This window comes from Watersipora subatra, chromosome 3, assembly GCF_963576615.1.
Source record: "Watersipora subatra chromosome 3, tzWatSuba1.1, whole genome shotgun sequence".
In the NCBI taxonomy this organism is placed as follows: Eukaryota; Metazoa; Bryozoa; class Gymnolaemata; order Cheilostomatida; family Watersiporidae; genus Watersipora; species Watersipora subatra.
This window is the reverse complement of record NC_088710.1, coordinates 45,263,442-45,278,010: the sequence shown is the minus strand read 5'-3', so window position 1 is coordinate 45,278,010 and position 14,569 is coordinate 45,263,442. Positions and strand designations below refer to the sequence as shown.

Below are 14,569 nucleotides of genomic sequence, written 5' to 3'. Positions count from 1 at the left end.
TATATCATAAGTAATATACCTGATATATCATAAGTAATATACCAAATATATCATAAGCAAAATGAAGAAATTTTATATTGTATGTTTAGCGTTTATGATAGCAAATCGATTCTGGGTTTCCTTTAGTTTTTGTTTCTATAGATTGTATATTTTTTTCTGCAGATTTTGTGGACCAAAACCTCTTGTGAGAAAAGCAGATAACTCTGCGAGTCATTACAGTTTTCTTTGTATTTGCCAAGACTGACCTTTATTATACGCTGAGCTGCTAGACCTGAGTAAACTAGTTGATTTTCTTGCTGTTTGCTTTACTCGATTTCCAACATGTTCACACCCTGGCTTTGTTCGCTGTTTGAATTTGTTGCTGTTTCCTGACTAGCGATAGCCAATTTTGATTGATTGCTTTGCGCTAATAACTGCTTCTGTGTACCAAGGCATTGTTTCGTGCAACTCCTTGATAAAAATCATAGCTAACGACATTTAACACGAGCTCTTATCAACCTGCTGCGTTACTACAGTCAACACAAGGTATCTAAGCCTGTCGCTGGCTGCCTGCCTAATCAATAATCACTTATAGCATTGCTCCCTCGATTAAGAACGTCTTTTGTTTTCTCTCTGTTGGATACAAGTTCACTTCCTTCAGTTTAGACAATGCTGCATCTTTGTTTAAGATGGTCGTCTAATCTCTGCTACTAAGATAGTCGAGGGACTTGCTGGTAAGTGTCTATACTTACATACAGTTTATACTAAAGCTAAACTTCTCAAATGTTGTAAATATGCGTTGAATATTACCCAAATCCAAAGAAAGCAAATGTAAATTTATTCCATTTGTGCGTGTGTATATAAACAGGCAGACTGCAATATTCAGTTAACTTTTTATTACTATATTATTATTTTGTCATATACTATTATATTTGGTTGTCATGTTAAAGGCTATTTCATAGCTAACAGATCGTGGAGTTCAATATGACATGACAGCTATGATCCACGAATGGTTATGCTCCACCATCTTACAATTTTGTTGAAATACTAAACACAAATGTCTACCCACTCGCTTTATCAGTTTGTTTGTGTTTGAAAAGAAAAGTGAACATATCTAGATAAAACATGGCTACCGATGACAGACTTCAAACAAACCTCATGCGAGTCAAGAGACGGTATCCCGCCTCCAAACCAATGACACCGAGTCAGCTCAAGGTCATGGAAGAGGTCAGGGAAGGTAGCTGTCTTTTATGTTATGGAGTGTTATAGAGATTAAAGCTTTTTGCATTTGTTCTGTCAAATGTTCAATTTGGAGCTGTTGAGAGCAGAATGATAGATGCGCAGTGTATAAATAAGAAGTACATAATTACATAAAGATACAAGACTGATAGTCCAGATCATCGCATACAAACTAGCAAATGGCGCCTTATTAAATCTTTTGGGGTTGCAGTTTTGTATGTACTAAGTCATGGCTTGGAGTTTATTAAAAACCTGGAGTTGTTTCCCTATTGTAGAATTGGACTCTTATCAAAACTGGCTTCTTGTTTTTGTTCGGTCTTTTTGATGTTTGGAGACAAACTAGTGAAACCCTTACCAATAACTCTCCTCTCTCTTTCCATCTTAATGTTTTTAACTACAGCTTGGTAGTTTCAGCATCTTCCGTGGTTCCAGGCCATTACTATCTCCCTGAATCTGATGAAGAAGAATATGACACGGACATTGAACCAGATGGTAGGCAGTTTAGTTAAACTCCTTGTTTGTGCATTTCTATTCATATACATGTAGCTGAAGTGCTTTATCCAATCTTAAATCAATAGCTTTATATAATGCTAATGACAATTGCACTCTCACGGGCACGACTGTTATCTGAATAATATTATCCTAATTTTAGATGGTTCTTAATTATTGCTATAGATAAGTTTATCCATCGGTTAATGTAAACATAGAATTGTCTAAACTATTGGGTAACTCTTGCTGTGTACATACATGTACTATACCTATAAAAAAGGTTGCTCAAAGCTGCTTGGAGGTGACCTTGCATTCTGCTAAATGCCATGGCATGACAACCAGTGAATCTTTTCATTAACATGTAGCCCTAGTTTTTATTTGGCCAACATTAACATGTAGCCCTAGTTTTTATTTGGCCAATCCCCACATTCAGAAATATCATTTTCCATTACTAAACTGATATATAATTTGGCTAAGTTAGCCGTATAAACAGTTTATATGAAAAAAATATTACATATTTGAATAATTGCAAGTGTTTTCATGAATCTCTATTCAGATAACAAGGATGTCTCTGTGATCTGACAAAAGTGCATTACAATGTTTAATAAAAGATACATCTAAAGCTCTGTTCACGGTCTTCTACTGACTTCATTGTAATGCTGGCGTCTTTTTAGTCTTGCAACTTTATCTCTAACAAATGTCTTGCGATTATTTTCGCAGCATTGACTTTCCGATAAAAGTAGGTAGAACATTTGTAGGATTCTGGAAACCAGGCCACTGTCTATATGATAGCAGTCTTGTTCAACCTTTGATCTATGTTTAACGTCTGCTAGTTGCCTTAGGACAATTATAGTAGACGACTGCTAGTTGCCTACTATGGACAATATTGACCAGTCATCCATTATAACCCTCACGACACGGTCAGCATTGTTGTAGCTGAGTGGGTCAGCGTTTAGAATAGCATCTTAATGCGATGAGTCCGTCAGCAGTCACATCTTTAGAAGGCATCAAACTCTACTAGCTGCCTAGCAGATACCTGTTAATAAGATATATGTATGCATTTCTTGTGGACTCAACAGCTACTGATAGAGAGACAAGCGTTAAAATAACAAAAGAAATATAAACAAGCCAATACAAAAGAGGAGGCATTTTAAATCAAAAGAAAACTGGTAACGCATGATGGAATGTTAATTTTTTCTGTAAATAGTTTGCAGTGTCTAAATATACACAACCCAAGAGTAATTCGAAAATAAGATAAAGAATCAGGATAATATTATTCAGATTATATTACTCGGATAATGAAGGTGCACTAGAGTGTAATTGTTATTGGCTCTATATAAAAGTTATTGATTTGAGATTGCATAATGCCCTTTTAACTGGCTGCATTGTTGAGGTCGTCAGCAGTCGGTTGTAGTGTTGGGCCGGTATCTAATTTAGTGCCGGATCGGATATCCTTGCACATTTTTATCGGTTTTCCCGGTATCGATATCCTCGGTATTTACCATCTTCGGTATCCTTTGCCAACTAAGAAAGTTCGGTAATGTCGGTACTATTGTTCGGTATGTGGTTATCAGTGTGTCTTTAAATGATTTAACCTTTAAATCATAACTGTCTCGAACAATTTTTATCGTTGTGCAAAAAGTAGCCTGTGCAAAAAAACATTCTTTAGTCAGCAGTATATTGTTACGGCAAAGAGACTCCTTGTTTTAGAAAGCCAACAAAGAAAGATGGAAATATAATTTTCATGATAGATGTTTTTATTGTTTATTCTATTAAAAATATCGTTATTGATACAAACGTTATGTATAATAAAGAACAGATAGATAATAGCAATGGGCTCTCTTTGTTAAGTATACTGAAACAGTTTTTAAAAAATCTTACTATCACATATTGTAATCAGGTAATGTAATCACATAATTATACACAGTCATACCTGCCAACTCTCACGCATTGGGCGTGAGAATCACGCAATCACCCCAAAGAAAAAATGAAAATGGGGGAGATTTTTGCCCCAATTTCTACAATTTTATATATACTATCATTGATACATCAATTGCTCCAAAACCAAATCTCACGCATTGCCCCACTCTTAGGTTGGCAGGCCTGTACGCAGTCCAATTAGAGACCAGTCCCGTTAGAGTCTTTATACGTCCTCTCATCTGTGTAGAACTCCCAAACCTTCGAGGCTGGTGGCATTATCAATGTAACGTAATATAATAGTAGATACAGTAAGCGTGGAAATTTTTGTTGAATTTGTTCGCCAATGCATGCTGAGATTGGCATGTTCGTCATGAAGCGTTTTAAAAATCTCTCGGATATCCGTATAACCATATACCGATAGGCTTTTACGGATAAATACCGATCATATCAAATCGGCCGCGGATACCTAGCTGACACCGAAAATGATTGGTTTCCTCGGATACCGAGAATTCCTCGGTATCGGTAAGAGCGGATAACCCAATACCGGCCCAACACTAGTCGGTTGTGTAAAGGCTGGTGCTTGTCAAAGAAATATTGTACAACTTTAGGCAGCATTTTAGGCAGCATTCATGTGTGTTCAGCTGTTTTATTTTTTTGTCACTGGCCCAACCAAAAATTTAATCACTGTAGATAAGTTTATGTGGTTTAAAATCATAACATTTGTTTAATATACCAAATAAAAATGTCAAAAACTAAATCATTAAATTTTGTCAACAGGTTTGAAGCTGAAAAAAGTTTTGTCTTTAGTTTACTTCTACTGCACCATCATCAGTATGTAAAAAGGATGCTTTGGGAATGGTCACAGATATCATGATCAAATCTAAAGTGAGATCTGAAAACAGCTGTGGCATCCAATATGACAATCCTGATTTATATTTCAAGATCTTATGTGAAGGAAATCCAAAAAATGAAACCTTCCATAGCTGTCGCAAGTGGTGACAGTGGAACAATGTATCCATTACCTCGTCTCAAAAAATTAAATATATAATTTTAATTTATTATTTTAACAACAATTTGTTGGGAGACCATTTTTCAATTAGTTTAAACACTCCTACCTGACTATTCTGTAAATTGGACTGCTTAGAGCGGGTAAAACCAGATTGTTACCAGGTCATCAGAAATAGAGCAGAAGAACTGGACGTCTATCTTAGCTTTACTGTGGTCAAGCATAAAACATGGGCTCTTATACGACACTGTGACCTTTGATGAGACATGCATCATTGCTTTATAATGTACATTTATGGTTATGATGATGTTATGTCTGACACTGCGGTTTCTGTGTAATGAAAGCTGATAAAAATGTACCAAGATAAAAGTGTACTAATTTAATAACTCACTATTGCCTTCTGTGTAAGAGGCATCGGTTGGCATGGTAACCTATGTGGTCATGCTAATGTTTAAAAATCACCATGAGAACTTAAAACAACTTTCTATGATCACGGATGGTCATACATACATTTCTGTGTTAATATAATTCCTTACCAAAATACTGAAACATAATATAGCCTTGGCGGTCACTAAAACCACGAACAAACACTGAATTACGACTGAAATAGGGGACTTATCAATTATATCGCAGTGTACCATGAGTAGCAGCATGGGAATTCATTGGGTTCTAGATAAAAATAAGTTTGTCAGCAAGCACAAAAGACAACCACAAAAAAGCCACATTGGGGAGGGTCCAGTGAAAACACTTTAATCTAATCTATTTGGTTCTGTAAGACCTAAGGCTAGAGACCCTTGGTAACAAAAACTGCATTAAGAGTGGTTCTAGAAGCGATGTTTTTCTAAATATTTTGAGAATGTTCTCCAAACTATGAGAATCATAACCAAATTTCATCATGTGTACAGTGTTTACACCTAGTGAAGGTGTTGTGCTTATATCTCTATTGTAGAAGGTGAAAAGCCGGAGTACGAAAACCTGGGAGTAAATGTCTACCTCAAGACCTGTCGCAAGCTGAAACAACTCCCAATTAGACATGTTTGTGAAGCTTTAATGGAGCGAACAAGTATAGAAGTGCGTAATAGAGGCTTAACGGCTTACGGAACTTTGAGCATCACAAATGCTTTATTGGTGAGATGTCTATGATCAGTGCATGTGACTTGAAGCAAAGATGCTTACCATGAGTTCAAATCTATAGTTATGGAGTAATAACGACACGGGAGAGTTTGACAGTAGATCCGTTACCTAAGGTAGCGGTTCTTATTCTGGGTTCTATCAAACCTTAGGGGTTTGGTGAGTCAGTCTCAAGACATATAAGTGGTGGACCGAACGTTGATTCCATTTCTCTGAACGATATCCACCAGGAGATACTCTCATCTTTAATGGGCATCTTAGAGCAATAAGACATATTCATTTGTTGCTTACCTAAACACGCTTAAACTTCATATTTTGCTGGTTAAATACATTGTCGATGTTTACTCAACAACAAATATTGCACCACATCATTGTGAGCAATCATTTGCGAGGATGCTGAACTTGAAAATGAAAAAAAGAAACAAACTTTGCTCTGAAACTGACATGAGAGTGGTATTTGTAAAAGCAAAGCTATGTGTTTCTGAACTGGCCTCTCGAAGTCATGCAGAAGTCACGCTAATTCGCAAGGTTGTGTCTCTGTAAACAGAAATGTAATTTGTTCTGAGTTCATGCATTGTATTGGTTTTGTTTTTTGAACACAGTGATGTTAATACAAGATCATTTTTACATGAGTAAAACCATAGACCTATTAACTATACTGTATAGTTAATAGGTCTATGAGTAAAACATATACTTGTATCTTGAATGTGAATTCTTTTAATTTTTTAATAAGGAAGGGTTTAGTGAAACCGCATATAAAACTAGTGGGTTCAGTATGTCCAACAAGGTTGAGAACCACTGCTCTAGAAGCTAGTCGTGAATGGTATTTTAATATATACAAATACTCTCTATAACCAATAACATCATATTTATTATTATTTATCAACTATTTATACTTGTTATTGTACACTATGATTAAAATCGTATTAAAGACAGTATGACCCAAGCAATTAGCAGTGCTCCTGGAACAAGTCTCGCAGAAAATGGAGTAAGGTGTAAGGTGTACCAAAACTGAGTGAGAGACACTTCAAGCTCAGACTTGCCAGACTCCAGTCACAAATGGGAAACTCATAAAGCAATGCATCATCTTCTTGGAAAACAATATTTAATAGAATATATAATGTAGTAATTAATTTACAAAAAAATATAAAAGAAATAGTATACATACGAATAATGCTGTCGTATGGTCTATATCAAAGGCTTTTATGAAGCTAATCAATTATCCTATAACATAAACATCCAATTATCAGTTTATTAGTTATTTTCAATCATTCCGTATTAACATCAAACTTTTGGTGATTAAAAAGTTGCCATACTCAATATTAAAGACTCGAGGTTATTTATTTATGATAGTCATACACCATACCATCACTATCAGGTGTTATCCCTAAAGTGTGGTTTCTATGCTAGGAATGAATCAATAATATTCCCTCTCAAATGTTTAACTCTGAGGTTTTGCTGGTCTAGTCACGAGCAGATTAGTTTTGTAATGTAACCAAAATAGAAAGTTACCACTCATTATAATATATGACATGCAGGTGAATGTGACAGTAACAAGACTCTGTCTAGATGGAAATGCCCTCCCTAGCAAAGCCCTCAAGTATATCTCTTGGCTACTCACCGAGAACGTTGCCATCAGCTCTCTGGTTTGTTGTTACCTATTTTACTGCACAAAACTGAGCGAGTGTTTACTGTCTGCTCAATTCCATGATTGATGTTTTTGCAATTGTTGTCACACTTACCTACAAAATCTAAAAGCACCTTAAGTGCGTAGCTTTGCAGCAATAAAAAACTAATTGCATATAGAAAAAATACCTTTGGGGATAAACTGGCATTAGAAAAAAATTATTGTAACTACTTTGTTATATTCCATCTATTATAGAGTCTGGATGAGAACAGGTTTGACAGTGAAGGCATCATGGAACTGTGTAACACCATCAAAGTGAGCACAACTCTCACAAAACTGAGTTTAGCAGGTAATCCACAAATCTATGTTGAAAACCCATATGAAGAGTATGTTGAATGTCTGTGTATGTGTCTATATACATGAGTCACCTTTTTGTTGCAATTTCCCAATGTTGAAGACAGCTGCCAGTTCAAATTTCAAATCCCAAAAGGTTTGATAAACTTTATTGCTAAATTACTATTTTGAAGGTAACAACCTAGAGAATGTAGATGCTTCCTACGTAGCTAGCATGCTGCTGGTAAGTATTAATAATTATGTTTATTTAATACATACATGTATAGTACTCAGTTAATAACTTATGTTAATATTATGTTAATTAAGGAACATAATATTAACTTTTTATAAGAAGACCTATTTTATAACATTTTTTAAAATGAGAAATACTAATGTTTTGTCTCATGCCAACTTACATCTATTTGTATAACTAAACACTTGCTCAGAGCATATACAGGAAATATAAATTTTTTGCGCAAAAGTGCTAGCTTGAGTTTCTAGTTTGTTTTTATGTTTAATAGAGCTAACTTATAAAACCAACAAATTGATTTTTATATTGCATTTTCATATAGCATGCTAATTTGTAACCATACAAGTTTGTCATTGACCACTGCTTTTCAAGCTTTTATACCTACCAATCAGATTGCTGCATACATAGTACCCCCACCAATCAGAATGATGCATGCATGCTACCTACCAATAGGAATACTGCATACATGGTCTGAATGCTGTTGTGCGTCACGTGCTGCTGTAGTAATCAGCAGTGTAATACTTGCCAGCATCCTGAGTTAGATAGATGAAGTGGTGTGCTTGTGCTAACTTGTAGTACAACGCAGTGCTGCAGGACCTCAATCTCAGCTACAATAACATAAGTGATGAAGGAGCAGCTTACTTAGCTGAGGCCATTGCTGCCAACGACTATCTTAAATCTATAGACTTGAGCTGGAACAAGATTCGGCCATCAGGAATTGTACACATCGCCAAAGCTGTCAAGGTTAGTAATTCATGCAGTTTGCTTATTTGCATACCGATAATTTAGAACTATCCACATTTAGGTGGGATTTATTGGCTCTTGACACGAGGACACAATTCTAAGCTGCAAATAAAACGTTGAAGCACGAAAGCCATACTACATATATGAGATTAACTCAGCCCTTTGGTTAGTTATTGGCATGATCTGGTTATGTGTGCTAAATGCATAAAAATGTGGAGTGTACATGAATTTTTACTCTTGTAAAAGATAACGTTACTTACAGGAAATGGAGCTCAATGCTACCCTAGTCACTAGTCATTAACATGCCACAGCATAAGTAGTCAAGCATGAAGATTTAATAAATACATGATAAGCAGAGATGAATTTCTAATTGTTTTGCAAATTTATTTGCGAGATTTTTTCACCTTTAATTTCACGAGATAGTTATGTTCCTTCACAACAGGAGAATGTGATGTTGAAGAGTCTGAATCTGGCAATGAACGGCATCGCTAGAGATGGCTGTGAGGCTTTGTCAGCCATGTTGTTGAACAATGACTCACTTATGTTCCTGAACATCAGTAACTCACGGATTAAAGATCTGGATGCTTCGCTCCTTGTTCCAGCGCTGCTCAAGAACGACTCGCTCAGGAGTCTAAATGTAAGCAAAGTGAAACTTGTAGTTCTACCGCTGTACTAGGGTCAGGTCAGTGAGTCACCTCAATGCCATGGTTGTAAGTTCTATCAACTTGTAAAGTTTATTTATTCTTACTTACTCCCGCTGCTAGTATAAGTAATGATTATTAAATATGATCTAAATAAATTAGATCATACACACAAATCTGCTTCACAGCAATGTCTAGAAGTAGTGTCACCGAGGGAGCATGAATGGATCCAACATGGTTCCTGCTATACTTTCAGAGACATAACTCTCTACGCACATTGCTCAGACATTGGCTATGTGTGTCTAAAAAACACGATGTTATATTTACTGCTAAATGAGCTGTTTGTGATTAACTTGACAACCAGTTTTTTAAATAGATTTAGGTTTATACTTTGGCCGATGTTACAATTCTCTTCAGTTCCACAAAGCAACTACAGAGTGGTGTCACCGGAAATAGAAGGAGCCATGTTCGACCCTTTCATGCTCTCCTTGTGACATTACTCTCTCTATAAATTACTCTGATCTTCTCCAGATTTGTTCACTATGAGGGGTGTACTCAAAAAGGATGCTTAAATGATGAAAACTATGATTTCCTGTAGTTTTCTCAGTATACTAAAATGAAAGCGGTTCTAATGCAATTCAACTTGAAAGCTTTAGCAGTAAATTGAAGATTGAGACCCAACCAACAATTTTTCAGCTAACCCAAGAAACATCTGACAATGCATCATGTTGATGATTGGTGAATTAATTAAGTGAGTAAAAGTAGGAAACAACTCCTATCATCTTGCGGAAAAGGTTCTAGTTAAATCATGGCAACATACCCTAATTAATGGCAAACACGAAATTCACTGTGTAAGCTCTCTTTCATGAACATATACAACCTAGTTAAGAGTGAACCTATGTGTCTACCTTGTTGTCTATAGAATTATTTTGTACAATATTAGTTCACATTATTATGTAATTGTACACAATGACACATTGAAATGAATGGGTCATTTACACATTCATTTATTTAGTCAGGGTATTTAAAATTCTAGTTTGCTATTACCTTGTATTTTACTGAGCAGATGAGCTACAACACAATCAACTCTTCCACCCTAGTAACTCTACTACAAGCCATACGGAGAAATGAAGGCAGAGCTCTTAACTTTCTTGACATGTCGGTAAGTGTGTATATCCTATTTGACGAGGTCACGTGACATTACATAACTGTTTCTTTTACTATTAAAACTAAATTTACTATTAAAACTGTATATTTACTATTAAAACAGTATGTTTACTATGAACTACCAGCCATCAAAGCACTCAAATTAGCAAAATATTACACAACTTCCCATTGCATGAATTTATTTGTGTTCAGTCGTGTTTAATTTTGTTTGCAATTGGATGTGGTCTGCTCATATGAAAATCTGACTACAGTAAATAATTTTATTGTTACTTTGAATAATAACCTTTCTATGTAGAAATGTATGCAGTTTTAGCTCATAAAAATGTAATAGTAATGCCATCAAACACAAAAGCAATAATCGTCTACTAGCTGAGGATTTAAATTTGTGCATATACATTTCCCTGTCTCACCATACGGACTGTAGAAAAGAACATTACTCTTACAGAAATCTATACTAAGACTTGTGTACTGCCGATCACGTATCGTAACTTACCACACTTCCGCCAATCACATCACACAATCTTTGAACTTCAACAAAATCTTTGAGCAAAGCCTTATACCAAATTTGCTATTTTCCACATTTGTGTTACAAGTTTCAAATCTTGCGTAAACCATGCCCAGAATATTTGTTTGTATCCTTCCACACATATGATGACAAACACAATTTTCTATTTTCATGACACCAACTTATTGTATTCGCTATCACATATTTCAGTTTACGAACATTTTGTTACTACAACCACTCAATTCACTATCCTGACTCACGCAACATTATTCGACTCCCAACTTTCAAAACATGTTTGTTCAACTCACTTAACAATTCCTGAATACTGTCTTTTCATTTTTTCCTTTTGGCATGTAATGAAAAACACTATTCTGTTGAGTAACAAAAAAAATTATGCATACATACAAATACAGTTATATTGTCATGCATTAAAATTACAAGAAAACTAACCATCAAGAGTAAGTGTCACATAACATGTATTTCCCTTAACTTTTTAATTACTAATAAGATGAGAAGTTAAGAATGTAAAATTTTCATGAGCTGTCTATGGAGAATGTCTGTGAAATGTTTGGTGCAAATATTTTGTTTTCTTCAGGGAATCCTCATCTTTCGGTCTGTTCAGTTCTTCGCACAGCAGATTAAAGGAAGCAGATCCGTATTTAAATTTAATCATGGAGATATCGTAACCTACAATGGAACTATGGGTAAGTCTATGCATAATAAGTCTGTGTATAATATGAAGTATGGGCCACTTACATGACTCCATAAATATTGACACACATAAAGGCTCTCTCTGCCTATACACTTTTTCTCACACCCTCTCCGTCTTCCATGCATCATACATGCATTTTTCGCACATAAAATGACAAAAGGTATGTGCAGACCAGAGATGTAAAATATGATGGTGATCATAGAGTCATATCATGGTGTGCTCCCACAGTGTTAATCAAACTGCTAGCGACATCAGATCAATACAATCAATATAAAACTGAGAGAATTGAAAGAAGTACTTTCTATTTGTACCACTAGTCTTGGATCCCAGGAAGACTAATACTATAGCCTTCTTGGGATCCAAGATTTTAAACTGTATAAGAAAGACACAAAGCTCCGTTTAATATTATTCAAACATCATAGAAACTAACTTAATAAAGGAGCAATTTATGCACATTTGCTTATTTACAAAATTGCAGAGTTTTGAGAAATTTCAGACATCACAAAAAGGAAATTAGTTGCTGGAAAGTTCGCATTTGTTCAGTAAATCGCAAGGTAAGGTTTGCCTGCGAGCTTAGCCTTATTTTGCTGACATATTCGTGTTATGAGAGAGCCAACGAAAACAGAACACCACATATAACACTTTAACAGTTGAGCCGCTGAATTTAATGGTGCCAGGTATTCAGTTAGATCTTACCTACCTTCGTTGAGTTATAGCAGCTTTACACTGTTATCTTTTGTCACAGCAGTCAGGGTCAGCAGGTGTTATATGGCTTGAGAGAGGAAATCTAAGCAAGCCAATTTGTGTTAGTTTTTTATAACCAAATGGCGTTCTGAAAGTACTGAGGCAGCACAGCTATGTTTGAAATGAGGTGTTTATCTGTAACTCTGCATGTTGGCAGCAGAAGAAGAGCAGCAGCTGATAAAGCAATGCAACCCACTCGAATTACTCCGCTGGTACTTGAATCTGAAAAGGCTTTCTTTCGATCCCTTCATAAGCTCTACAGGTCACCTACGAAAAGAAGAATTGCAGACGTTACTAAAGGTTTGCCTTGAGTTAAAGCACATCAATTACATAAGTACTATTTCAGTTTATTCAGGTTCTTCAATATCTTGGCTTTCAAATGAGCCATTGTTTGACATGGTGAGACAAACATTGGTTGGTGTTTATAGGATTTCCCCAGAGCTCTACCGCAAAAATGTTTAATGGTATAGGCTTGGAAATTATGATGTCACAATTTTCATATTCAGTGTTGTGTGCTCCTACTGTTTATTTATCAACTACGATAATGACGCTAATGGCAGGCGAAGGTAGGACAACTCCAGAGAACCAGTGAAGATGACAAAGGAATCAGTGTCATTAGCTTTCCATGTACAGACTATTTCTATGATAAATAGCTCAGATTCCAAGCACCATACTATATTTTCCCGATGATATTATGCACTAGGGCTCTCTATTTATTGTGATGTTGAGGGGCACGACTGCGGCTAATTAATTTCAAGCATTGCGTGATCTTGTGAAAGTGCGATTTACATATAATCCTAGGGCCACGCCACTGCAGGTCAAAATTTAATTGATGTGATTTCATTACCTTTATCAACGACAGTAAATTTATTGAAGCATGATCATATTTAGAAAGCATTTAGAATCATATATATATACAACGATGTGATAATAATTACTATAAATGTTTAAAATGAACGAAAGGATGAAAAAAGCAAACTAACAATCACCCCAAATCTATTAACCCAGAACATGTGTTATTACTGGCCGGGCGTTAGCACGATCCCCGGGCATTGTTGATTATCTAGAATCCTAGTTTATTATTAGCGCTCACTGGGTTTAAGAGCACCATTGTCACAGAAAAGCGCAGCCTCAATGGCAGCGAAAGGGATCGATGACCCAAGGCCAAGTGATAATTATGACATCACATTGTGGGAACCACAACCAAGTCTTTTTTATTGCAGGACATACTTTTGACACCCTGCTTTTCATAGTTCTATTATTCTTTGTGTATTGAATATAGGCTCAATCGAAAGCCAAGACTCTGAAGTACTGAAATATATGATAAAAGTACTGATATAAGATGTGCTTTAAAGCTAACAAAACTTGAATTATCTGTAAATATATATCAAGCAGTTGAACAGCAGCTGATCATCAGCTAGATTCATCTTTATAAATTTAACATTTAAAAACTCATAAATCTTCGGTTTATGAATTTTCTTGAGGTCCTCACCAGAGTTACTAGTTATGGAAAGCAGTGTGTTATCTTTTGTAGAGAATAGGGCTCACACTTACCCCATCACAATTGGACCAGCTCTACCTAACTGGAGAGGGTACTACTGCAGAGACTATAGACATAAAGGCAATCATAGTCTAGCATGTCTAAAACTGTAGCTGTTTATGGAAATGTTCTCCGTGCTTGAGATGATCTTCCTACAAAGAGATGTAACTAAGACTAGTCAAATGTATTTCATTAATAAATTTTGTATATTCAGCTAAATATTTATGATATTTTTATTTCTCCACAGCGTTACAGCGCACTTGCTATAGCACACTATTTTATCATAAACTAGTATGAAATATAAAATTATGGTCAAAGATATCGACTCGTTGGTTGCTAGGGATAAAAGTGATGCCTGTCCCAACAAGTGAACTCACAAGAACATTTAGGTAGTTTTGCTTAAACCCTTAAGAAATGATAGCAGACTACACAGGATCGATATATTGTTTAGTTGTTGTCAGGGCAATGGCTGTCTGAGGTGTCCATCGAGGTCCTGCATCTTATTCTACAGCAGTAGTGGATCAGCTATCCTGTATAACACA

At 35.7% G+C, this 14,569-nt stretch overlaps 2 protein-coding genes and 1 long non-coding RNA gene across 3 annotated transcripts in view; 2 read left to right on the top strand and 1 right to left on the bottom strand.

The window, feature by feature from the left end:
- The window catches only part of LOC137391756 (tyrosine-protein kinase Src42A-like), a 216,268-nt gene extending 201,982 nt beyond the window's left edge, over positions 1 to 14,286 (top strand). The window contains exon 9 of the transcript XR_010978164.1: positions 14,275 to 14,286. The gene's annotated coding sequence lies outside the window, so the exon portion shown is untranslated. The remainder of the gene's footprint in view (positions 1 to 14,274) is intronic.
- LOC137391758 (leucine-rich repeat-containing protein 74B-like) lies at positions 577 to 14,198 on the top strand. Its single transcript, XM_068078292.1, has 13 exons — positions 577 to 713; positions 1,080 to 1,216; positions 1,633 to 1,710; positions 5,583 to 5,761; positions 7,303 to 7,410; positions 7,647 to 7,740; positions 7,919 to 7,968; positions 8,551 to 8,718; positions 9,161 to 9,355; positions 10,426 to 10,521; positions 11,627 to 11,735; positions 12,645 to 12,787; positions 14,022 to 14,198. Exons 2-13 carry the CDS (start codon positions 1,105 to 1,107, stop codon positions 14,121 to 14,123), a joined length of 1,434 nt encoding a protein of 477 aa, XP_067934393.1. The 5' UTR covers positions 577 to 713; positions 1,080 to 1,104; the 3' UTR covers positions 14,124 to 14,198.
- LOC137391759 (uncharacterized) lies at positions 11,527 to 14,084 on the bottom strand. Its single transcript, XR_010978165.1, has 3 exons — positions 14,042 to 14,084; positions 12,444 to 12,754; positions 11,527 to 11,718 (listed from the first exon to the last, which is right to left on the bottom strand). It is a non-coding gene; the product is annotated as an uncharacterized lncRNA (long non-coding RNA).
- Positions 14,287 to 14,569: the final 283 nt, after the last annotated feature.

What these genes read in the sequence shown, in the direction of transcription:
- LOC137391758 (XM_068078292.1), top strand. Translation starts at nt 1,105, where the DNA reads ATGGCTACCGATGACAGACTTCAAACAAACCTCATGCGAGTCAAGAGA. An exon ending in CATGGAAGAGGTCAGGGAAG is followed by an intron (nt 1,217 to 1,632) that starts GTAGCTGTCTTT and finishes TGGTAGTTTCAG; the next exon opens with CATCTTCCGTGGTTCCAGGC. An exon ending in GCATCACAAATGCTTTATTG is followed by an intron (nt 5,762 to 7,302) that starts GTGAGATGTCTA and finishes TATGACATGCAG; the next exon opens with GTGAATGTGACAGTAACAAG.